This window comes from Lepidochelys kempii, chromosome 10 (assembly GCF_965140265.1).
Source record: "Lepidochelys kempii isolate rLepKem1 chromosome 10, rLepKem1.hap2, whole genome shotgun sequence".
NCBI classification, from domain to species: Eukaryota; Metazoa; Chordata; order Testudines; family Cheloniidae; genus Lepidochelys; species Lepidochelys kempii.
Genome location: NC_133265.1, coordinates 17765091 through 17789771, shown reverse-complemented (window position 1 = coordinate 17789771; position 24681 = coordinate 17765091). Strand labels below are relative to the sequence as shown.

At 42.1% G+C, this 24681-nt stretch overlaps 1 protein-coding gene across 4 annotated transcripts in view; it reads left to right on the top strand.

Moving 5' to 3' along the window:
• VPS35L (VPS35 endosomal protein sorting factor like) overlaps positions 1-24681 on the top strand; it is a 120265-nt gene that overhangs the window by 89941 nt on the left and 5643 nt on the right. For all 4 annotated transcript variants that reach the window (XM_073362283.1, XM_073362284.1, XM_073362282.1 and 1 more), the window contains 2 exons: positions 6673-6838; positions 17001-17119. In XM_073362283.1, coding sequence (XP_073218384.1) covers positions 6673-6838; positions 17001-17119 — 285 coding nt within the window. The remainder of the gene's footprint in view (positions 1-6672; positions 6839-17000; positions 17120-24681) is intronic.

Below are 24681 nucleotides of genomic sequence, written 5' to 3'. Positions count from 1 at the left end.
CAAAGAAACTGCGGAACCACGTGATCAACATCCTCTACAGCAAACAGGGAAAGATTAAGAATGAGCTCTCAAAACTGGATATTCTCATAAAAAACCAACCTTCCACACAAACTTCCTTGTGCCTGGACTTTACAAAAACTAGACAAGCGATTTACAACACACACTTTGCTTCTCTACAGAAGAAAAAGGACACTAAACTATCTAAACTACTACATGCCACAAGAGGCCACAGCAATGGTTCCCTTAACCCACCCAGCAATATTGTCAATCTATCCAACTCTTAGGACAGATTCTTCTGCTGGGCTATCTCGGGGCCTCTCCTTCTGCCCCTCCACCCCCACGAACATGATACAGTTCTGTGGTGACCTAGAATCCTATTTTCGATGTCTCCGACTCAAGGAATATTTCCAGCACACCTCTGAACAACATACTAATCCACAGAGACCTTCCTACCAACACTACAAAAAGAAGGGTTCGAGGTGGACTCCTCCTGAAGGTCGAAACAACAGACTGGACTTCTACATAGAGTGCTTCCGCTGACGTGCACGGGCTGAAATTGTGGAAAAGCAGCATCACTTGCCCCATAACCTCAGCTGTGCAGAACACAATGCCATCCACAGCCTCAGAAACAACTCTGACATCATTAGCAAAAAGACTGACAAAGGAGGTGCTGTCGTCGTCATGAATAGGTCGGAATATGAACAAGAGGCTGCTAGGCAGCTCTCCAACACCACTTTCTACAAGCCATTACCCTCTAATCCCACTGAGGGTTACCAAAAGAAACTACAGCATTTGCTCAAGAAACTCCCTGAAAAAGCACAAGAACAAATCAGCACAGACACACCCCTGGAACCCCGACCTGGGGCATTCTATCTACTACCAAGATCCATAAACCTGGAAATCCTGGGCGCCCCATCATCTCAGGCACTGGCACCCTGACAGCAGGATTGTCTGGTTATGTAGACTCTCTCCTCAGGCCCTACACTCCCAGCAATCTTCAAGACACCACTAACTTCCTGAGGAAACTACAATCCATTGGTGATCTTTCTGAAAACACCATCCTGGCCACTATGGATGTAGAAGCCCTCTACACCAACATTCCACACAAAGATGGACTACAAGACATCAGGAACACTATCCCCGATAATGTCACGGCAAACCTGGTGGCTGAACTTTGTGACTTTGTCCTCACCCATAACTATTTCACATTTGGGGATAATGTATACCTTCAAATCAGCAGCACTGCTATGGGTGCCCGCATGGCCCCACAGTATGCCAATATTTTTATGGCTGACTTAGAACAACGCTTCCTCAGCTCTCGCCCCCTAATGCCCCTACTCTACTTGCGTTATATTGATGACATCTTCATCATCTGGACCCATGGAAAAGAAGCCCTTGAGGAATTCCACCATGATTTCAACAATTTCCATCCCACCATCAATCTCAGCCTGGACCAGTCCACACAAGAGATCCACTTCCTGGACACTACAGTGCTAATAAGCGATGGTCACATAAACACCACCCTATACCGGAAACCTACTGACCGCTATTCCTACCTACATGCCTCCAGCTTTCACCCTGACCACACCACACGATCCATCGTCTACAGCCAAGCTCTACGATACAACCGCATTTGCTCCAACCCCTCAGACAGAGACAAACACCTACAAGATCTCTATCAAGCATTCTTACAAGTACAGTACCCACCTGCGGAAGTGAAGAAACAGATTGACAGAGCCAGAACAGTACCCAGAAGTCACCTACTACAGGACAGGCCCAACAAAGATAATAACAGAACGCTACTAGCCATCACCTTCAGCCCCCAACTAAAACCTCTCCAACGCATCATCAAGGATCGACAACCTATCCTGAAGGACGACCCATCACTCTTACAAATCTTGGGAGACAGGCCAGTCCTTGCCTACAGACAGCCCCCCAAGCTGAAGCAAATACTCACCAGCAACCACATACCACACAACAGAACCACTAACCCAGGAACCTATCCTTGCAACAAAGCCCATTGCCAACTGTGTCCACATATCTATTCAGGGACACCATCATAGGGCCTAATTTCATCAGCCACACTATCAGAGGCTCATTCACCTGCACATCTACCAATATGATATATGCCACATGTGCCAGCAATGCCCCTCTGCCATGTACATTGGTCAAAATGGACAGTCTCTACGTAAAAGAATAAATGGACACAAATCAGATGTCAAGAATTATAACATTCATAAACCAGTCGGAGAACACTTCAATCTCTCTGGTCACTCGATTACAGACCTAAAGGTCGCAATATTACAACAAAAAGACTTCAAAAACAAACTCCAACAAGAGACTGCTGAATTGGAATTAATTTGCAAACTGGATACAATTAACTTAGGCTTGAATAGAGACTGGGAGTGGATGTGTCATTACACAAAGTAAAACTATTTCCCCATGTTTATTCCCCCCCCCCCACCTCCCACTGTTCCTCAGACGTTCCTGTTAACTGCTGGAAATGGCCCACCTTGATTATCACTACAAAAGGTTTTCTCTCGCCCCCTCCCCCCCTGCTCTCCTGCTGGTAATAGCTCATCTTGAGTGATCACTCTCCTTACAGTGTGTACGATAACACCCATTGTTTCATGTTCTCTGTGTATATAAATCTCCTCACTGTATTTTCCACTTTATGCATCCGATGAAGTGAGCTGTAGCTCACGAAAGCTTATGCTCAAATAAATTGGTTAGTCTCTAAGGTGCCACTAGTACTCCTTTTCTTTTTACCCTAAGATGGTGAACTTCTTTGGGACAGGTATGTGGGTTTCATCAATATGAGGGAGGGGTCGGATACTAATTTTGCCATGCTCTCTGGTGGTTTCTCCCAGCTGGCTGAAACAATCTTTATCTGAACTAAGTCTCAACCTGTTCAGCATCATCCAGCCAGGTACTTGGGAAAATACTCTCTCTTGATGCAGTGTCAAGGATGCATTAAGCGGAGTGTCATCTGCATATAGATGGTACTGCCTCCCAAACTACATTTCTCTCACCCCCCGATAGTGTCACATCCAGTACATGCTGAGCAGGAGGAATGAGAAGAGAGTGCTGCTGCATCCTGCATTAAAAGAGCCCATTGTGTGGATAAGCAACTGCTCAATACCACTCTCTTCAGTCTCTCTAAAAGGAAGGGTTGGGGCCACTTGAACCATGAAGATCTTCATTACTCATGGATACAGCACCCATGTACTTGATTTAAGCCAGCTATGAAGAATGAGGAACCAGGGCCTCAGTGAGTGAAACTGATCCTGAACTGATAGGGTGTCAATCCAGTCTGAATTTCCAGCGTCTGTTACCTTTGTTAGATGGTCCTGGCTTTACTCATGAAGCTGGAGTGGGGGAAGATGGACATGAAAGGTTTTGCCTGCAGAAAAGCTGTTTATAGTTATTGGTGGTGCTACAGAGAAGCATATTGACTCTTTGAGTTGAAATGTCCTTCATGGGTTCAAAACTGAATATCCATCACATTTGAAAGGTCTCTGAAGAGAATCCTCAGTGCTCTCCTAGTGCATGTTTCCACACAGTACTGACATGGCACTTTATCTCAGCCTAAGGGATTTACAGAACATTCCTTATTAAGCAATAAAATGACTTGAGATATTGCGAACATCAGTGAGTATAAAGAAATAAGTAAAAGTGACCTTCTGTAGCACAGTTAGAAATATGAGCAGAAAATAAAATGAGATTCAATTTGGGGAAACTGCAGACTAATATGGTATATCTGCATATTAGGTTATTTCCCCAGTGCACAGTAGAAAGGGGAAACTTGGAAAGCAGTAATAATACCTAATTTTGCCCATCCTGTTGGTTAAACGTCTGTATTACAGAACCATCACACTTAAATTAACAGACAGTGGGTAGGATTTATGTAGATGACTGTCTCCAGATTAATTTCATTCTGTTTTACATCCACCATTTTAAAGGCTAATCAGCTGCTTAATAGTTGGCATTATGGGTGAAACATTGAGTCTGTGCCATTAATTCCTTGGCACTGATAGTTCAGTGGTCCTAAAAGCTGATGCTAAAAGCTGATGAATTTTGCCTCAAAAACTCTTGCCTCCTGGTGCCAAGAGGTTAGTGGAAAATGTGTGCATAGTTAAGTCGTTCATGATTCAGGAATTCAGCAAATTTTTAACATTCATGAGTTGTAAACTCATAAAGGTGTCATATTTACCATGTGGCTTCAGCTATTCAGGATTACTTGATAAAAACAGGATTCACTTTTTAACTTTAAATCTGTTAATGTATGAATTGCAAAGGGAAGCTTTCATACTACATCAGATTGGAAATTGTCTACAGGTTCTCTTTGGTAATGCAAAAATCATATGTGGCAGCTCAACCTTAGAAAGACTTTTTCCACATCCATTACCCTGTGTACGTATAGTAAGTTGTCTTCCCTTCTTCTGTGGTTTACAGGGTATAGAATGAAATTACAACACAAATATATTCTCTCAGTTAACTGTTTGTTTTTAATATTAAACTTAGTGTAGATACTCATCTGTCTTAGGTACAGACATAAAGTGGCTTTGCTGTGGTTGCACAGGACATCGGTGACACACATCAGGGACTTGAACCTAGGTCTCCTGAGGGCTAAGCTAGTGCTCTCCCCATTGGATCATCTTTGCTCCCACAACAGAACTAAATAAAATCCATTTTGAAGACACTGTCATCTTGGAAAGGGTGCAAGGGTTCGTAGATTGCCAGAAAAGATTGTTTCACTAAAGTGCTGTCTCTACTGAACATAATGTAGACTTGAAAAGCTCTGTTTAAGCTCAAAAGCTTGTCTCCTTCAGCAACAGAAGTTCGTCCAATGAAAGATATTACCTCACTTATGTTGTCTCTGTAATGTTACATTTTTGTAGGATCTGGATGTACAAGAGCAACAGGAAAACAATGCAAAGCTCTGACTATTATTGTCCATTGTTATGAGTTAGTTCAACCTTGGAGGCAGTATCCTTTTTAACTGGTGGTGTTTTCAAGTGGGAATAATAATTAGGAACTGCCCGTGGACATAATTTTCCTTTTTTGAAGAAGTAGACAGATTGTTACAAAACATTACAATTGCATTCCTTTCCAGGTTTTAACCCAGAGGTGTATTTTACATGCAGATATAAGAAAGTTCCTTCTAAACATTAGCAATTATTACTGAAAGATAAGAAACAATCTTAAATTAATGATAAAGACCTAACGATGAAACCTATGTAAGTGAAGAAATTCAGAAGTTCCATTTTTACTATGAAAATGATAGCACTTTAAACACTGATAGAAACCACCCATGGTTTTTATCCATAACCAGGATAAAAAACCCATTTATTAATAAGCAAGTCTCCCTTGGGGCCCATACTTAACTTACCGCTTTTGAGGCTGACATTCCTTCATTTGGGTTAAAATTGGGCTCAGAATGGAAACTAAGTTATAACCTTAAATGTGGGCCATCTAGTATCATGTCATGACTTTTGTCTTACTGGTTTTTTTTGGCCCTTCTCTCTCCCTTATTGTCTCAAAAAAAATTTCTTTCCCTCCACAGTGGAACAGGTTTTTTTTCTCCCACTTTTTCCGCTGCCCTCATTCCCCCTTCCCACTCTACCCACATGTGCAGCAATATACATGGTGCTGTCGGCCAAGCTACTTTCTTTGTTTGCTCCTTGTGCTCTGCCGGAAGCCTTGGTGTCCCCCTGCTCGAGCCATGCATTTGCGGGAGTGCATTGTATTGAATATGGAATGAGGGAGAGGAGTGGCTAGCCAGCAGTGTGTTGTGCTTCCGTTTGCAGGTGTGGCACTGAAGAGAGGTAACTTCAGAATTAAACTCACACTTGGGAAAATGGTCAGGAAGGAGCATGAAGTGTCCTGGCCTCTGGCAGTAATTGCCAATGAAAGGGAGGGCAGGCCCCACCTTTAGATCTGCCCGTGCTGAAAGAGATTTCCAGTGAGAGGCAGGGATTTCAGGGACTATAGTTTTCCCTGCTTCCATCCCCCAATGCCTCTATTCTGTCCCTGCTGTCCTCTCCTCCCCACTCACTACATTGAGGAACTCTCCTATTACCATGTGGCTATCCTAGAGGTGCTGGTATGTCACACCCAGCTCATCTTGAGGTTGGTGCAGTGTTGAAACTGCTGTTAAGAAGAATGAAGTGTTTCTGAAAGTTGGCGTGCTTATAATTATTTCTTTTAATATTAAAAGGCCATTGCCATTCTGTAGCTTTGGTGCCTTCCCAATTGTATATTTCTTCCAAGACTCATAATTACGTGAGTAATTTACTTGTTTTTGTAGTTTACTGAAATAATAAGAGTAAAAAAAAAGAATCTAACTAGAGTGTGTAATTCTGGAAGTTCAGCTGTTAAGAAGTTGACAGCTAATTTTGTTTGCCTCCCCCTCAGATTAGAAAGCAAAGGATTTCGAAGCTTGTCTGCTGTGGCTGCCTAGACCAGGTTGATTATTATGGGTCAAAAAGATGTTATAATTTTCTCTTTGAATGTGTTTTTAAATGGGTTTGCTAGGAAGCACACTTCAGAAAAGTCACTGACGGCTTTAATTCTATTGTATTTTGCTGTTACAGAGATGTTGCTGCACTTTAAAAACCAAAAACTCAAACCTCTCGCTGATTGTTAGTCTGTCTCTTGGTTGTTCTGTAGGACCATCCAGAACAGGGAGTGTTGTTTCTCGTGCGAGGACTACTCAATGTGATCCAGGATTATACGTGGGAGGATAATAGTGATGACAAAGTTCGGATTTACGCTAATGTTTTGCATCTACTCTCTGCAATGACTCAGGAGACCTATATCTACCACTTAGACAAAGGTAAACTGTGAGGGTTATTGTGGGTTCTATGTTCTACAGCATTACATCAATACAGTTCCCCATTGCATTGCATCACATCAGTGATTTGCCAGTGTAAATGCTAGCTGATTAAAATTGAAGCAATAACCTTATACAATGGATTATTCTCCTGCACATATCTGTGTACTACAGTCTAGAATGACCATGAGAGATCATTTGGGTTGCTAAGCAGGTATCCAGGCCATACTTATAATAAAACAATGTTCCACAAAGAGCATTTATACTTCATCTACTTGTTTAAAGCTTTGTTTGTGCAAATCCTAGGACTCCAAACTGGATTTTTTCAATGGGCCTCGTCAAACATTGTGTTAAGAGTCCTCCATGTATTTGTTTTGAATAATAGTATCTTATTTTGCACTTGTCAGAGAGTGGTATGTCCTCCTCTGTGCTCATGAGAACATAAGAATCCACAGATGATGCAAGTCTGTTTCAGCTCACAGTTGGAGAGTCTGGATTTTTAATGCAAGCTGTAGAGACTCATCCTTTTAGCTCTAGAAGTCCATGGTTCAGTCCCCAATGTCTGCTAAGACAGTGGCTGTTACTTTAGTACAGGGATGATCCAACTCTGTAAGGTCTCATACCAGTTCAGAAGTTCTTCAAAATGTTCTCACTGTCTTCCCTCTTTTCCCTCACCCCAAAGGATCATAGTTAAGCTAAGATTTAGTCACGGGTATTTTTAGTAAAAGTCATGGACCGGTCATGGACAATAAACAAAAATTCACAGCTTGTGACCTGTCCACGACTTTTACTATAAATACCCTGACTAAAACTTAGCAGCTCCTGGGGCCCAGGACACCACTGCTTTGATGGCTAGCCCCTGCACTGATGGCAGGGGCTGACTGCTCCCAGCCGCCCGCTGCTCTGAGGCCCCCAGGGACCTATGCTCCGAAGGTCTCCAGGGTGGTCCCGGGGACCGCTGCTCCTCCAGTGGCCCCTGAGGCCAGCCATACTGGCTGCTGCTCAGGCGGCTCCTGGGACCGCTCCAGCTGCAGCCGGTGTGGCTGTCCTGTGGGTCAGCTGCACCAGCAGCTGCAGAAATCACGGAGGTCCCGGAAAGTCACAGAATCTGTGACCTCAGTGACAGACTCGCAGCCTTAATCATTGTTGTTTATTTTTATCCTCACTATCTATTTCACCAGTAGATTCTTTAACAGTTGAATTTGTGCTTCCCAATAGATATGTTGTCATGCATGACCCTCACATACTTTATCAAAGAGGTTAAAATAATTCGCTTTCTATTAAAGTTCATCAGGTACATTAAGTGGATTCCAGTGTTTACAAAAAGGCTGAAATAGCACCTAAAAGGGCCAAGAATCCAATTTTGGGGTCTGTTCCAACGTGAAAGGACTGTGTTATAACTAACCGACCTGTCTCAGGAAAAATATAGATCATAGTCACTTACCTTTTGAGCTATAAACTCAACCCAGCACACCTTATCCTTGTGAAAAGAGGTGCTCTCAGCTGCCAGCATGAAAAGTGTCTCTAGCACACTTCTCTGTAATTATATCTCCTGAGGGAGGCTTTATGTTATCCCTCATCTTTTGCTCTGAGGAGCCTCAAGGCTTTATCTTTGACCCTCTACTCTCCTGTTTTTATTTTTCTGAGACACCTCCTGGCTAGCTTCAACCTTGGATGTTACCTCTGTGCTTTTGTAACTCCACTCCATATCCCTGGGTCTTGTATTCTGATCCCTTTTATCTCTCATTTGTTGGCCTGTCTTTGTTCTGTTGGCTCCATAACTTCCTAATGTTATGCCTGAAAGACTGTGTGCTGCTTTCTGGATAAAAGTCAGTTATGAGCCTTGTTTTTAACTCTGCCAGTTCTGGTGTAAGCTTACTGTAGTCGTGTGAATTCCAGACGCTGCTGCAGTAAAAGCAGTAGAGAGAGGTTACTAAGATAAGCTTGTTTGTTTAAAATCCAGATGTGAACTTGACCATAGCTGGGTATGCATAGGTGAAGAATTTTGTTTTGTGGACACACTTTCCCACAGCTTGGGGATTTCCTGCCAGCTGCCTTTTGTGAAGGCTTTATCTGCAGACTATTTCATACCTCCAGGATTACTGCATTGTGGCAATGTGGAGCTGGAAGAAGAAAATCACTTTTTCCAGTATGCCACTTATTGTTTGACAAGACACAGCATCAGCCACCCAATAGGATTCAGAGTAACAGCCGTGTTAGTCTGTATTCGCAAAAAGAAAAGGAGTACTTGTGGCACCTTAGAGACTAACCAATTTATTTGAGCATGAGCTTTCGTGACATGGTCCATGTCTCTGTGTATATAATGTCTTCTGTAGTTTCCACAGTATGCATCCGATAAAGTGAGCTGTAGTTCACGAAAGGTCATGCTCAAATAAATTGGTTAGTCTCTAAGGTGCCACAAGTACTCCTTTTCTTTTCACCCAATAGGAGCATCCGCTGGTCGCTTCTGTTAAACTTCCCACTTTCCCTCTACTGGAATAGCCTTTTGGGTTCTGTTAGCTTTGGATTTTAGCTTTTTAGCCTTAATGCTTCATCTTTTTTTTTTTTTTTTTCTTTTAAGATCATCCTGAGGACTGAACTCTATTTGGTTTTGTACTTTAAGAAACTACAACTCATTAGAAAAATTAAATATTTCTTGCGGTTCATCCTGATTAATTCTATGATATATAGTGAAGGAGACAAAAAGGAGAAAGTGAGACAACTGGCCCATATTTTTAAGATCAAAGAACAAGCTTATAAGAACAGCAATAATATTTTTTTTCTTTTCAAAGAAAATTTTTAGATGGGTGAATCAGCCTGAATAATTATACAACTGACTAGTTAGTGCAGTTCCCAGTAGAAGTAAATAGAACTTTTCAGAAGAATCTCTATCAAAACTTTTAGAATTTGTTAAAACTATTTGCATTTATATGTTTAGAGGGTCTTTCTTTTTGTTTGAACTGTCGTCAAAGCTTAGGCTTGTCAACACTTTGCATGCATATATTATTTAACAGCTCTAAACCTCAGAATTTAAAGCTCAGTCCTGCTCTAAAATTCAAGAATGTGGGGACACATCTGATAAAATGATCTATTATGCAAACACTGTTGCCAGTTTTACAGGAGATAGACTCAAATCCAAATATATATATATATGAAAGCAGGTTCAAGTGCTAGTATCTGTTATGGGAATCACCATTTTAAAACTACGGCTGTATCTTGAGATTTCACAGTGGCAAACCTAAGATTATTCTAATTATAACAAATGACCAAAACAGACCTGTTCACATTTATCAACAAGTTGAATGTATCAAGTAGTGCCACTGTCAGCACTAAGGAAAAAGGTTTCCCAAATGGAGATACTTGCCCCAGACCCTAGAAATGAAGTAAGTTTTTTGTTCTGACTCAGTTTTAAGCACTAAGTGTTTTAGCCCCTGCAGTGCACCAGAGACTGTCTGCATTGCATACTTTGACACAGTTAAAATTTTGTGGTTGCATCTACTACCCAGTAGTTCTTTCAGATGTACTCCAACTTTTGTCTCATTCTGCTAAATTCCTTGTATGATGCTAATCTTGCAAGACGTAGAAACTGAGGGAGGCTGCCCATCACCCAGTTGCTTGGAGTAGGCTGGTTTGGCAGAAGTTATCTGCAAAAGATCCCAAGTTTCTCTTTTTAAGGTGGGGAAAAATGTGTGAGGGGATGATCACAGCCATCTTTAACTGAGGCTTTAGCTCTTCGTGATCATGATGGGACCAGTTCTATTCCAGTTGAACGCATGGAATTTTACCATTGACCTCACTGGAAGCAGGATCAGGCCTTTATGGCCATCCTTCTGTCGGAGAGGCCCCCAATTCTTTATGTACCTGCTTCCTGTTTTCATATGGACCTGACAGTCTAACCATAAACAGATGATGGGTTTAGAAGCTCATTGTCATTTTTGTGGGATATAGAAATAAATATTTCCGTACTAGAATCTGAATCATTATAGTGGAGACATAATGCTGGAGGAGAAGGGAAGAAAGTCATATTTTCCAGGCATTTAAAAACAAAACATATTTTTTTGTAAATGCAGCTGTGTTTGGATGTGGTAGTTGTGTCTTCTTAAATCATAACAGGGAAGGTGAAACAACTAGCAAATAAAACCTTCCCACGCATTGGATACGTTCCAGTCATTGGACTTGCAGGTCATTGACACTTTGGACAGCACTGAGGCATAATAGACTTTCAGTAAAGAGGAGAGATGCAGTTAGTGACAGCAAAGTTTAAATCCTATTTCAGGATCCCTGTAAAGGAAAAGAGAGGCCCAATTTCCCCTTTAAGCGATATCTGCACTGGTTTTCTGCTTCCTACTTTCTAAATACTCATTTAAGAAGGGTTGGCTTCTCTGCAGGAAAATTTAAAATTTTAAAAGTTGTGATTTTACAAAAAATCTGATTCTGACAGTGATAAAAAAGATGCTGCAAATGTAGTGTGCTCCAGAAAAAGGCTAAAATATATGGCAGAGAAGAGTGTCCTTTGTGGATTGTAATTGCTTGTGGTTTTTACACCTAGACGCTAAGATCTCACTCTGGCAATTATATATTTATTTATTTATTTTCATTGTATAGCTGGAACCATGAAAGTGGGGCTCAGAATGATTAAAATGTTTGAAAGTGTGGTGGTGAGTTAGTAGCAGAACTGGGAGTAGAACCCAGATATCTTGACTTTTGGTCCCCTGCTCTAAGACTGTGCTTCCTTCTGATGGTATGCTGATTTTCAAACAAAGGCAGATCTAAAATAAATACTTGAGTTCTTCTGGTGGATGGGCTACCAAGATAAAGTCACCATCCATGACAAGATGTAGCAGCCTAGGAGGAAGTTTACAATTGAGCCAATATGGAACATCGGACTGTAGTGGAGATCTTCCTAGTCTCTTTCAGAATCTCTAAGAAAGTGAATGTGATCTTATCTTTTTTCCATTTATAAAAGGGTCAGAATAACACTTACTCATTTCTTGGGGGTGTTATGAAGTTTAAATGTTTGTAAAGTCCTATGATATCATCAAATGAAAAAAGCTATGTGAAGTAGTTATTTTCCCTCTTCCCCTGGGGCAACATTTCTGTTTCTAGACAGCAGCACCATAGTTGTATGGATTTCTTGGAGTGCCTTGTACAAAGAGAGAGAACTGGGAATGATTGTGAAGGATGTCTGGGGGACATTGGATTTTTTATTCTCTTGGAGATTTGATTTATTAGAAATACCTAGATTTTGCTGAGGAAGAAAATTAAAATCAACAGATCGTAAATAAGTGCGTACAGATTATTATGTAGTCAGTAGAAAATTGTGACATGAAAGAGGATGATGCTAAATATACACAGCCAAAGAGGACTGGCCATGACTTGCTGAGAATCTTTAATCTCATTCTACATCAACAAACATGGGACTATCCTCTTGCAGCTGCTGGTTTGTTCCATTAAAGATGCTGGTGGATTTCTGAAATGAGTTCAGCTTGCAGTGAAATAGCTTTCATGCCTGACTAGGTGCAAATACCATTCAAATGGCAGCAGTACCAAGTACAATGAATATGGAATCTTTCCTCTGGATTTAGTGGATTTTTTTTCAGCCATTCGTCTACTTGTAGATGCAGTTGTCATAGGATCCAGGGCCCTAGTGCATTGGCAATTAAGAGTTTTCGGTGCCTGTGATGCAAAATGGTGGTCCACTTGAGTATTAACTCAATGGGGAGTACTGACTTCATGTGATGGAACAGTTTTCCTGGCATCTGCACGAAGCACATAACATAAAATGTATCCAGGTGTTAAAATGTGTTTATACCAAATAGACCTTTATTCTGATTTAGATAATCACACATTAGAACCTGTTAATGCTAGTATTTACCCAGCATGCTTCTTCCAATACAGACAGTTTTTTTGGCACTTTATCGATTCACCGCTTCAGAATCTGAGCCTGGTGATTCTCATTGTTCTTGGCTGTGGAATTTGTCATGCATACACCTCATGCCACTGAGGAATTGTGCTGCAGAATCTAGGTTTTCTTGATGTTTGCAAAGTTTGTACCAAACATGAACTGAACGTAAATCAATGCAGTATTGCTTTCCTGCTTGCAGACAAGCAGCCTGACACAATAGCTTGAAGAGATGTGAATTCACAAGGGTATCAATGTGTTAACTCTGAAACCTAGTAATGGCAATTTAAAATATCAGCTATTTGCTCACTTCAGCTTATAACTGAAATATCCAGCTAATGAACTGTATCCATCATTGAATGTACTGGTAAATACTGGTGGGTGATAATTAGAAGCACTAGTTGCTTATCTCTAAGGTTATGATTATATCACAGAATCCATGACTTCCAGAGACCTCCATGATATTTTTTGCTTCAGCCCCAAAATCTTAGCCATACTTGTCACAGATTGCTGAGGTATGGAATTAGAAGTCCAGGTCTTCCAGTCTTTCCAAAAGTATTGTTTTTCAAGTCACCTGTACCTTTCCCACAACAAAGGAAGAAAGAGGAGAGGTTTCCTATTTGCATTTAAAACAAAACCCCCACCTCTGGTATATTCCCATGTGTCAAAAGCTACAACTGTCCTTTTCCTGATTGTCAAAGTTCCTTTTTCATCCCTAGCAATTTCTACAGTGCAGTTTTCATCATCTGTGGCATGTTCAAGATGTAAATTTTGGTGATATTAAAAAATTGTATGTAATATCAAAATACATAGCATTAAAAACTTGCTATCTGGATTTATTTAAAATAACCAAGTTTGTTGAATTTATCTGCTGCTGCTGAATTTCCAGTTTTTGCAGACATCCAGAGCTGATGCTGCAGAGTTAAGGCTTAGATCATAATCTAAACAACCCAACAAATTAAATATCTATAGATACAAGACAAACTGCTTTTGGTCAGCAAAGTGAAATAAAGTGGTTTCTGCCATATTGACGATTGCATAGATTGTGTGACTAGGGTTGCCAGGCATCCGGTTTTCGACCAGAATCCCTGGTTGAAAAGGGATCCTGGTGGCTCTGGTCAGCACCGCTGACTGGGCCATTAAAAGTCTGGTCAGCAGCGCAGCAGGGCTAAGGCAGGCTCCCTGCCTGCCCTGGTTCTGTGTGGTTCCCAGAAGCAGCTGGCATGCCTTGTTCCTAGGCACAAGGGTGGCTACGGGAGCTCCATGTGCTGCCCCTGCCACAAGCGCCGGCTCTGCAGCTCCCATAGGCTGAGAAACGCGGCCAGTGGGAGCTGTGGAGGCAGTGCCTGTGGGTGTGGGCAGCGAGCAGAGCCCCAGGTCCCTCCACCTAGGAGCCGGACATACTGGATGTATCCAGGAGCCACCGGAGGTAAGTGCTGCCTGGACAGAGCCCACACCCCGAACATCCTCCCGCTCCCCAACCTCCTGCCTCAGGTTGGAATCTAGAGTTGCAAGGTGTCCAGTTTTCAACCGGAATGCCCGGTCGAAAAGGGACCCTGGCGGCTCCGATCAGTACTGCTGACCAGGCCGTTAAAAGTCTGGTCAGCGGCGCAGTGTGGCTAAGGCAGGCTCCCTTCCTACCGTGGCTCTGCGTGGCTCCAGGAAGCAGTGGCATGTCCCCACTCTGACTCCTATGCGTAGGGGCAGCCAGGGGGCTCTGCACGCTGCCCCTGCCCCAAATGCTGGCTCTGTCCCTTCCATTGGCTGGGAACCGGGGCCAATGGGAGCTGCAGAAGTGGCGCCTGCGGACGGGGCAGTGTGCAGAGCCACCTGGCTGTGCCTCCACGTAGGAGCTGGAGGGGGTCATGCCGTTGCTTCCAAAAGCCGCCTAAGGTAAGTGACACCCGGAACCTGCACCCCTGACTCCCTCCAGTGACACAACCCCGGACCCTAGCCCTGATCCCCCTCCCACCCTCTGAACCCCTCGATCCCAGCCTGTAGCCCCATCCTGCACCCCAAAACCCTCATCCCCAGAGCCAGCACCCCAAGCCAGAGCCTACTCCCTGATCCCCCTCCCACCCTCCAAACCCCTCAGTCCCAGCCCAGAATACCCTTCTGCACTCCAAACCCCTTATCTCCAGCCCCACCCCAGAGCCCGCACCCCCAGCCGGAGCCCTTCCCCCCCCCCGCACCCCAACCCCCTGATCCAGTCCCTTGAGGATGGGGAGAGTGAGTGACAGAGGGAATGGGGGATGGAGTGAGCAGGGCTGGGGCGTCGGAGATGGGGCAGAGCAAGGGTGTTCGGTTTTGCACAAGTAGAAAGTTGGCAAACCTAACCTGCTCCCGCACCATAACTCCCTCCCAGAGCCTGCACCCCAACCCCCTGCCCCAGTCCTGAGCCCCCTCCTGCACCCCTAACCCCTCATCTCTTGCCCACCCCGGAGCCCTCACCCTTTCCTGCACCCCAACTCTGTGCCCCAGCCTGGTGAAAGTGAGACAGGGTGGGGGAGAGCAAGCAACAGAGGGAGGAGCCTAGGAGAAGGGCTGGGGGCGGGGCCTCTGGGAAGGAGGTGGGGCAAGGGTGTTCTATTTTGTGTGATTAGAAAGTTGGCAACTCTGTGTATGAGAAATGACTGAATCAGATCTCCTTGTTCTGTAGTCAGCTTTGTTTCACTTATGTAGGTTTCTAGTGTGCGCTCTGTAGTGCAGTGGCTGTGTGTGTATGTCCATACTGCACCTAGCAGAATGGATCCTTGATTTCAGATGAGGCCCACTGGCATTACTGATAAAATAGATGTTTGTCATGAAACAGAAGCCACAGGTATTTAAAAAAGGGCTACGTTTTTTGTATCAAGTCTGTGGCTGTGTAAAATGTTTGAACCTATGAGCTTTAAAATTACATCACTCGTGTTTTTGCTCAGCATGTATTTACTTTTTACTGCAATATTTAAAAAATAAAAATAAAACTGCAATTAATAGCAGTTAAAAGCTGCTCTAGCACCAATTGAATGTGGTGCATCAGTAATAACCATACTGACTGTTCATTCTAAGCTTTCATTTCTCATGTTATTTTGTCAGCATGTAAGGAAAGTAGTTTCCAAAGAGTAATAAAATAATAAAACAAAACCTTTTAAATAATAAGTTCTCTGAGGGCTGGGGATGATCTTCCTCTCCCACTCCCTGATTTCTCTAGAGTATGCTTGTATTTGAAAATTCTTCATGTAATGTATTCTCTTTAAAATAAGTGTTGCTTAAAGTGAGTAGGTGAAAGAAGGCTATGTAGTTGGTATAAAACAATACAGACTACTTTGAAAATTCCTGCTATTATCTGAATTTAGTCAGTATTGGCCATGATTTTCAGTTAATCAAGTTTTACTTTAGAATGCCTTACCATTTTTTAGGTATACAAATAAATATAAACCTGGTGTAAGCAACATGCATATATAATTCCGGAGTCACCTGGATAGTTGCACACATGCCTGATTTCCTTATACTTATGGGTCTAGGTTTCCCAGGTATACAGGGAGAATCAGCTAGAGGGGTTAAGCATTGAAGAGAAACTGGTGTCACTTGTCCCACTAACACATTTTATAATAGTTAATGATCTGGAAAATTGGGGTGACAGTGTCAATAAGCCAAATTTTTCTCCAGATTGTCAGCTTTGCATTCATATAGTAAGTTACAAATAAAAGGTATGGAACAGCTAAGTGAAAAATTTACATGTACAGTGTACAAGGTATGTGCTACAAAATAGGCACAAGCCTTTCAGTCTTCACCAATTTTTCTGAAGTTCTCTTCCCATGAACACTATTGCTTTGACAGAGACAAGCAGCGTTTCTGCAGTTGTAAAGTGGTATGGTAATATATGAGGGCTCCAAGTTTGTGGTTGCTGGAACACTCTGAAAAACTATATGTTGGTGCATGTATTGGATAAAGCATAAATTGTCCATCAACTTAATCAATCCCGCTCCTATTAAAGTCAGTGGCAAAACCTACCTAGCTTCAGTGAAAGCAAGGGATCTGGCCATATGGAAGATTCGTATGTTGTGCTGTATGTTGCTTTGTGTTGCAGCGTGCAATTAAGATCAGTCAATGGTGGTAAAAACACAGGTGTCAGGTCTTTATGAAGGATTTCATATGCGGGTGGGGTCATTTTACAGCTTTAAAAACTATCTGTTTTAAATATCCAGTATTGTTTTGCAGCAAACACACTTACATAATTATCCAAATTAAACTCAGATTTATTTATGCTTGTTTCTGCAGTTGATTCCAATGACACCCTCTATGGTGGAGACTCCAAGTTCCTGATTGAAATTAACAAGCTGTGTGAGACAGTGATAGCTCAGATCCTGGACCATCTGAAGACCCTTGGACAGGAGGAGGTATGCCTTTTCTTGTCTTATTACTGTACAGTGCAACATCAGATCACTTGCAGAGCTCAATAAATGAGCCTTTTCAATTGATACTCCTGGGGAAATTTTACGCCAAAAATTTAAAAATTCCTTGCACAATATTTTAAAATTCTGCAAAGTTCTGCATATTTTATTTGTCAAAATAGCACAATATAATCACACTGGTTTCAATTATTTTGGTAATTTATTTGAACTACAATACAATGAATGGAGAATGGGAGTGGGGAGCATACAAATATATGCAGCCATATGCTCAGTGTTACATCATAGACAACTGAAGAGCAACTGAGGGCTGGTGAGTCAAACTCACAATTTATATTGGCTACTGACCGTTGGTAGAAAGATCAGTAGCAAACAGTTCATGGAGCACATTTTGATAGGAAATTTTTTCAGTCCAGAAAGTTAGACCAGTTCTAATAGCTAAAGCACCATAAGCATTTATAAGGCCATACTGTCCTTTACACCTCACTGGCAATGTAAAGGAGTCTTAAAACTTTTATACCTGTTTTGTACTCCTGGGGGAATTCACAAAGAGGAATGGGAACAATTCACTAAACAGGCAGGCTTCTACATTCTGGTCTTTCCACGCTTACCTCCTCAGAAACACCCTGAAGCCCTGCCCCTCCATGCCGAGGGTGCTGCGATAGCGAGACAGAGGGACAGAGTGTCTCTTTCTCACATGCACAGCTACCCAGTCCACTCCCTGCAGCAGTGATTTACGTCTCTACTGGCTGTTCCGGGCGCCCAAACCAATCTGCCTGCACTGCTGGGGAGAGGTGCGTGACTGCTCTTGGGGTTTCCCTTTGCTTCACCGCCAGAAGCCATTTTTCTGCGGGGAACCAAAGAAATCTGTAGGGGACATGAATTTTGCGCACACACAGTGATGCAGAATTCCCCCAGGAGTAAATAATTGACAGTGCAATCTAGTGTGTTGCTGCTTTTGGAAAGCCCTGTGAATGTTTACAAAGCTAGAGAGGATTGTATGGTGTTACTTTGGTTAAAAAAAAATAAACAGACATCACATAGGCAACAGTGGGGTGAAGAGATTCAGTAATATTTATAGCCCCACTATTTGTTGTTGTACTCTTTAAGAGATGGATTGTTTAGCTGCATTCTGTGCATGACATGGACAGTCAGTTGTACCAGAGAGAATTGTTTTTTGCTAGGCAGTGGATGCTGCTCTGGTGCCAACTTTGGTCCTGCTGCTTTTCTTGAGATGTAATAATCTCTACAACTCCCTTCTGTTCCCATTCCCTCCCAGCTGTCACTTCACTCCTGACCTAAACCAAAGTCTCTACTTTCTCCCTAGTCCCAACTGGTACTTTTCTCACCAACCTAACCAGACCTCTGGAATAGGCTAATGGACAAAATGAGAATTAACCCATTGGTCTGTTCTGAGCTAAATGCAGTGGAAATTACTTTATTGGTAAAGGCTCTGCATCCCAGAGGGTGATTAAGAATGATTTGCTTAGTTGTAGGGAGTACTTTCACTTTTACCCTATTTTGAATAATGGTTACACTAGTTAAAACAAAGCACAAACCCTTGTCGACTTATTGGATTCCTTGATTTCGGGTTTATACAGTATGTGAGATCAAAAACAGCTCTATGGGCTCATCTTTTATGACTGGCATTCTCCATGTTGCTGAACTCCTCACCTTTGCATGAGAACAGACTATGCCCCTGGTAACATGTCTGTTTCTGAGCTTCAGTTCCCACTGCAACAGCTTCTTCTCTCTTTTTTTTTTTTAAACTATCTCTATTAGACTTAGGTCTCATGTCTTATAGCCTGAAATACAGGGCAAAGTGAGTCTTTGATGGAAAGAAAATAGAGCTGAAGTCATTCTCTTATGTCATTTTACTTGGCTACTCGCCAAATAGTTCAGGTGGTTGGTTTTTTTTCTTCCCCTTCTGCTGGGATTACATTTTAGAAATTCTTCTAAAGAGAGATCCGTAAGGTATGCCTCCAAGAATTCATTAAGCAACACGCACTTGAGAGCCCAGCTACTGCTGTTACAGTAGTATTTCCTCTGCCTTTGATATCAAATACTTTCTCATAAAACAACTGTAGAGATTCAAAATTAATAAATGCCACATTTTTATGGTGGCACATTCCAACGTACAGCATAAACTATGTATGTACAGTAGCACAGTGAAATACAGCTGTCTTTGGATGCAACAGCAAACCAGCACCCTGTGCAATGGCAAGGACACCAAAGCAACTTCTGCTCTTAGAAATAGTGCCATGGGATCTTTTTAACGTGCTCACAGAACACACAGGACCGGGTTTTAAGATACTCTGTGAAATACCAAACACAGTAAACTGTCACTGTATTTAGCTCACGCAGGCTGAGCCTGTCCTGCTGGGATTGGGACTTGTGTTTCCAGGAAGTCTAGCTTTACAAACCTGATGCTTAGACTACTAAGAGAGTCCGTCTAGCTAATTCACTGAAGCAGGAGGTATTATGGTCCAGTAGATAGAGGGACACTGGATTGAGAGTAAAGGGACACACATTATGATCCTAGCTCTGTTATTGGGAAGCTGTGTGATCTTGGGCAAGTCACTTCTCTTCTGTGCCTCAGTTTCCCCAGTTGTAAGGTGGGGGGATATTTGCCTTCCTTTACAAAGTGCTTTCAGATCTGTGGATGAAGAGCACTATACAGAAGCCAAGTATTTCTCTCTTTTTTTCCTTTTTTTTAGGGGGTGGGGAGTGTAGGGGTTGATGATGTTGATTAAAGTCACATCCTTCATCTCTAAAGCAGTACTTGGCAGAAAATCATCTCAAATTTTATTTTGATCACTTCAGTGTTGGCGACCTTTTATTATTTGGCTGCTCATTTACATGAACAAGCCTCTGCTGATATTGGTTTTCCTTGGTTCATTTCATTTGAAACCCATAAAAGGGAATTGATTTTCATATAATTAAATGACTGCCAAACTGCAATTTGAAGGAAGAGAAGTGAATCTGATGTTAACACAGTATGCTCCTCCTTTCTTCCTATATTACTTTAAAATATCTTTCAAAAATTCTGCTTCTTTTGTGTGATAATGTTTCAACTGAAATTTACAATCCCAAACTACCCTATACAAATACAAACCATCTGTGGTCATGGGAGTGTGCCACCATACTGTTCCCTGCTTTGCATTTTTATTGCATTTTGGGCTGGAAGGTTTTTTGTTTGTTTGTTTGTTTTTAATGCAGAATTCTTATAAATGTTAAGATCCTGCCTGCTGCAGTTGGACTGAGTCGTGAACAGTCAAATGTGCGCATGTTTCGTGCAGAGCCATTTGCTTTGGATCCAAAACCAAAGTGTTACAGTAGCCAATGTTACACCAGGAAGTGAGGTGGTCAGCATCATGTCCGACCACTTTTGACTACCCTAACCTGATGGATCAGATATGCGTTTTGCACCTGGGTGATAACTGGTGGTGGCCTTTCAGGGTGAGATTAAGTGAGACCTGAACTCTCAACTTTCGGGATTGTAGTCAAGCTCCTTAATCTCTCAGCCACCACACCTATTTACCCAATTAGCTCACCTGTTTTTTATTTTAAAGATGCTAAAGATTTAAAGTTCTTCCTGAAACAATTCTCTATTATTGTCACTCCAGTATTGTTACTAAAGCCTTCAAACAGTGATGGCTTTGTTAGCTCCTTGGATCAGGAAGCATGCTTCCTCCACTGTTGGGAAAGTATCTGCAAGCTGTAGGAGTTGCCAGAAACAAATATTTGCAATTCTCCCACAGTTCCAGTTATCAGAAGTCCAAACTTCACCCTGCTCCTCATTCAAATCATACATCTCAAAGATGAGGTGAACTTACAGTGTTTTCAGAATTTCCAGCAACTTGGTTAGTCTACAGCCAGTTAAGATTCTTCATTCCAACATCTCATCTCACTTCCATAACAAAGAGGTATTGAATGGTCTCCTGAGTACACTTGTGATACCTCCTAGAAAAGCAACTATTTCTATTAAGTTGTCAGTCTGAGAAATGTAGGCAGGCCATTGTTGTAGCTTGCGGTTATCTTGGAAGGCTTGCTCAGTGGGAAGTGTCTCGTACTGCTCTTTAATAGTGGCAAGAGTGGGAACCATCCTGATCTCTGCTGACAGGGATTTCTCTGGCCTAGGGCCTTCAACAAAAGTGCTTCTGAGAGTATTGCCATGGGTTCTATCATCCGTGAACCCCATGTGGCAATAGAGAAACGAATAGAGAAAGTTGCTGAGCTCTACTTTAATGAGGTCTTTAAAAATTAGGGCCATGGTCTTGAAGTGTATCCTGAATCTGATAGGTAGCCAATATAGGGCTTGGAGCACTGGAGTAGTGTGTTCTCATTGGTCTAACCAGGAAAGCAAGCTCCTGCACACCAAGCCAGCTGGAGTTCCCATGTAGAGTGTATTGGAGTACTCCTAGAGTGAGACTGACAAATCACAGAGTGCTGTTTCAAGGTCTGTATCCACAAGAAAGGATTTAGTCACCTGGCCATCTGAAGAAGGAATTTCTGCTTGCTGCTACTATTTAGGAATGCAGGTGCAATGATGAGTCCAAGAGGACCCTAAGACTGTGTACATACTACCTTAGTAAACAGGGGACTTGCGCTTACAACAGTTGGCGAGTTCAGAGCTGCTGCTGGGTTATTAGTGTTTCCTCTGTTCCAGTCAGCATCACCTTTTACTCAGGCTGAACTTGAGTCAGTTGTCTTATATCGAGGGGCTTTATTATCCCAGAGAGGAGGATAACTGTGTAATGGCACTGTGTATTAAGTTCTGAGAGCTTGATATTGTCTGCTTATACCATCTTATGATCGTCCCTAATTGACTAATGTGTATGAACAGGCCCCTGAAGGACTCTTGAGGAGAGGAGAAGCTGCCCACTGTGACCTCTTGAGAGGAAGGAGCACATCTAAATTCCCAAATGCCTTGTTCCTCACAGCATGAAGCTCTAAGCGAGCAAATTTCAACAGAAGGCTGGAGTGAATGCTAGGAAGCAGGATTGCTATTGTAAGCAGTGCTAAAATGGATAATAACAGCAAGATCACATTTTTCTCCATCATGCCATATTAAATTAAGATATTACTCTACTCTTTGCTGGAGGGGATAGGACATGAGGGACATAACAGGCCACATGTTCTGGGCTTGTGTAGTTCTTTCTTTATTCCAGTGTCATCTACACACTGTTTCAAAGATTATGAAAAATGCTTACCAAGTGGGTACTCTCTGCTCTCTTTGGTGTGGGAACTATTAGTCTCATGATTTATGTGACTGCCATAATCACATGAAACTTGATCTATTCCTCTCTGTTTGCTGCCCATAAATACATCCTCATGAGTTGGAACGCCCTCCACAATTCCGTCTTGGTTATGTCAGTGGAGTTGGCAGGTTGTTGACATGGATTTCTCATTCAGATTTGAGGTCAGTGCCATGTTACACAAATATTCTTGTTGATCATGATGTAGAGTGTTGCACGCCTTCTTGCTTTTGTTCCTTTTTATATAGTGGACTTTACTCCATCTTCTCTGGAGTCTGTGCATCTCTTAACTTTGCAACTTCTAACATATGATTGGATCCCCATCTCCTACTTGTGCCTGTGTGCTTACCTCAAAATACTGTGAATTGTAATGTACATCCCTTCCTTCTGACTCTGTCTTGAATGTGCTGTATCCTTTTTGAAGTGTTCTGTATGTTATCAAAATGTTAAACAGAGTGTGGGCACATACACAGGCATATATATTGTATAGAAATACAATGAGGTGGGGATATCCAGGGAAGAGACCTTTGACCACCTCTCCTGCACTCAGCTCAATAATCTAGCTCCACTAGGATTATTACTATCGTAAACCTGCAGGCAGCTTCAAACAGTCTCTCTTTTATGTTTGGATTCAAGCAAAAATATATAGGCACAAGTGGTTAACCTAAGGTGGAGGGGGAAAATAGTTCAGATAATAATTCAAATGCTCTAAACATTTCTGAAGTATTTCTCTAAAATGTACAAGTACAAAATACATGGTGGAGTGGCAAAAAGGCTTTGCATCGCATAATTCTCCCATCTCAAATGCATGCATCATATATTCTTTCTTTTATTTTCCTTTTGCTCAAAGACGTTGGTCCTAATGCAGTGCTTTCTCTCAGCTCTGATAGTTACTTTCTAACTACTCATCGTTTCCTGATAGTTTGCTAGATGTGTTGCTGGGGCAGACTGATGGACCGTGTCTGTGTCCAGAAGTGGCTACATTTCAACAGTGGATGAAATGATGCTTGAATCTAAGGCTGTAAAAAGCTTTGGGAGCCACTGGGATGAAAGGTGCTACAATATATAAATGTAAATGGAAGCATTTTCTCTGTGACTGCTGCACTTTACTCCCATTAACACTAGTGGGGATTTATGTACTCACTGAGTGACCCATAATTTTTGTAATAAAAGTTTTTAAGAAAGGGGGTTTCAATCTAATATTCTAAGCACCACCTCAGAATAAAAGTAGTAATCTATTGAAAAGTAGCCACTTGTACTATGTGATGACTTTAAATATTCAACAGTGGTGATAGTCAAATACTCCAATGCTATGTGACCTTGCCAATTCAGTATTTTTTTTTTGTAAAATATCTTCCTATCTATGTAGCAGCTGAACATGCTAAATAAAGAACAGAATCGGTATGTGCAGAGCTTACATTCTAAAGGCACTTATGAATAAAATACAGTGGCCCAAACCACACAGTGGCTTGTTGTCTTCATAGCTAGATGCTTCACTGACAGACCCATTGTCCAAAGTTTTCTAAGGTAGTTTAGCATATGTTAGGTTTGGGAAAGCCTCCCAAACTAAGGGGCACCATGAATAAAAGAGACAGTCACAAGTGGGAGAAAAATAGATAAAATAGTGAAGGTCTGAGCCTACATTTTATTAACGTGTTTGCTAGAACTTGTTACCATGAGTAATCTCACTGATTTGAAAGAGTTGGCGTGTTTGTAGGTTGGTCGCTAAATGCTTAACGATCAAGTGCTACTGCCCCCAGTGGGGGTGGGTATCTTCTCTTGTCCTTATTTAGCTGCTTGGTCCATGCCATCTCCTTTTTGATAGCGTGCATATGCAATTAGTTCTGCTGGCAGCGATAGGAAACGTTAATTTCTTTTCACTGCTACAACAATACTGTATACCGGCTATAGAATTTACTGGCTGAATTTAGAGAAGGCTCAAGTGAAGTATGAAATTTGTTAATTAATGTGGGGGGTTGACTATGATTGTGCACTTGCTTCTAACTGCTCTTCAATTGATTCAATTACTGTAGTAGATGAGGCTCTGCCTTTTAATCAACGGTCTCTTTTCCAAGTGAGCCGAACACAAAGCACAGCTCTAGAAAAGCAAGGGTAAATAAATACCTCCTCTCAGCCAGGACCTTTGATAAGAGCAGTGCCTAGCAGCACAGGCATAACTAACAGTGGAAGTGGTGTCAGCATTTCCATTATGCATGCCCCGTGCTGGTGGTGATGCTAAGAGGTCTGTAGTATAGCTGTGTAAAGTTGCTCTATAAGAGACCTGATTTGCAA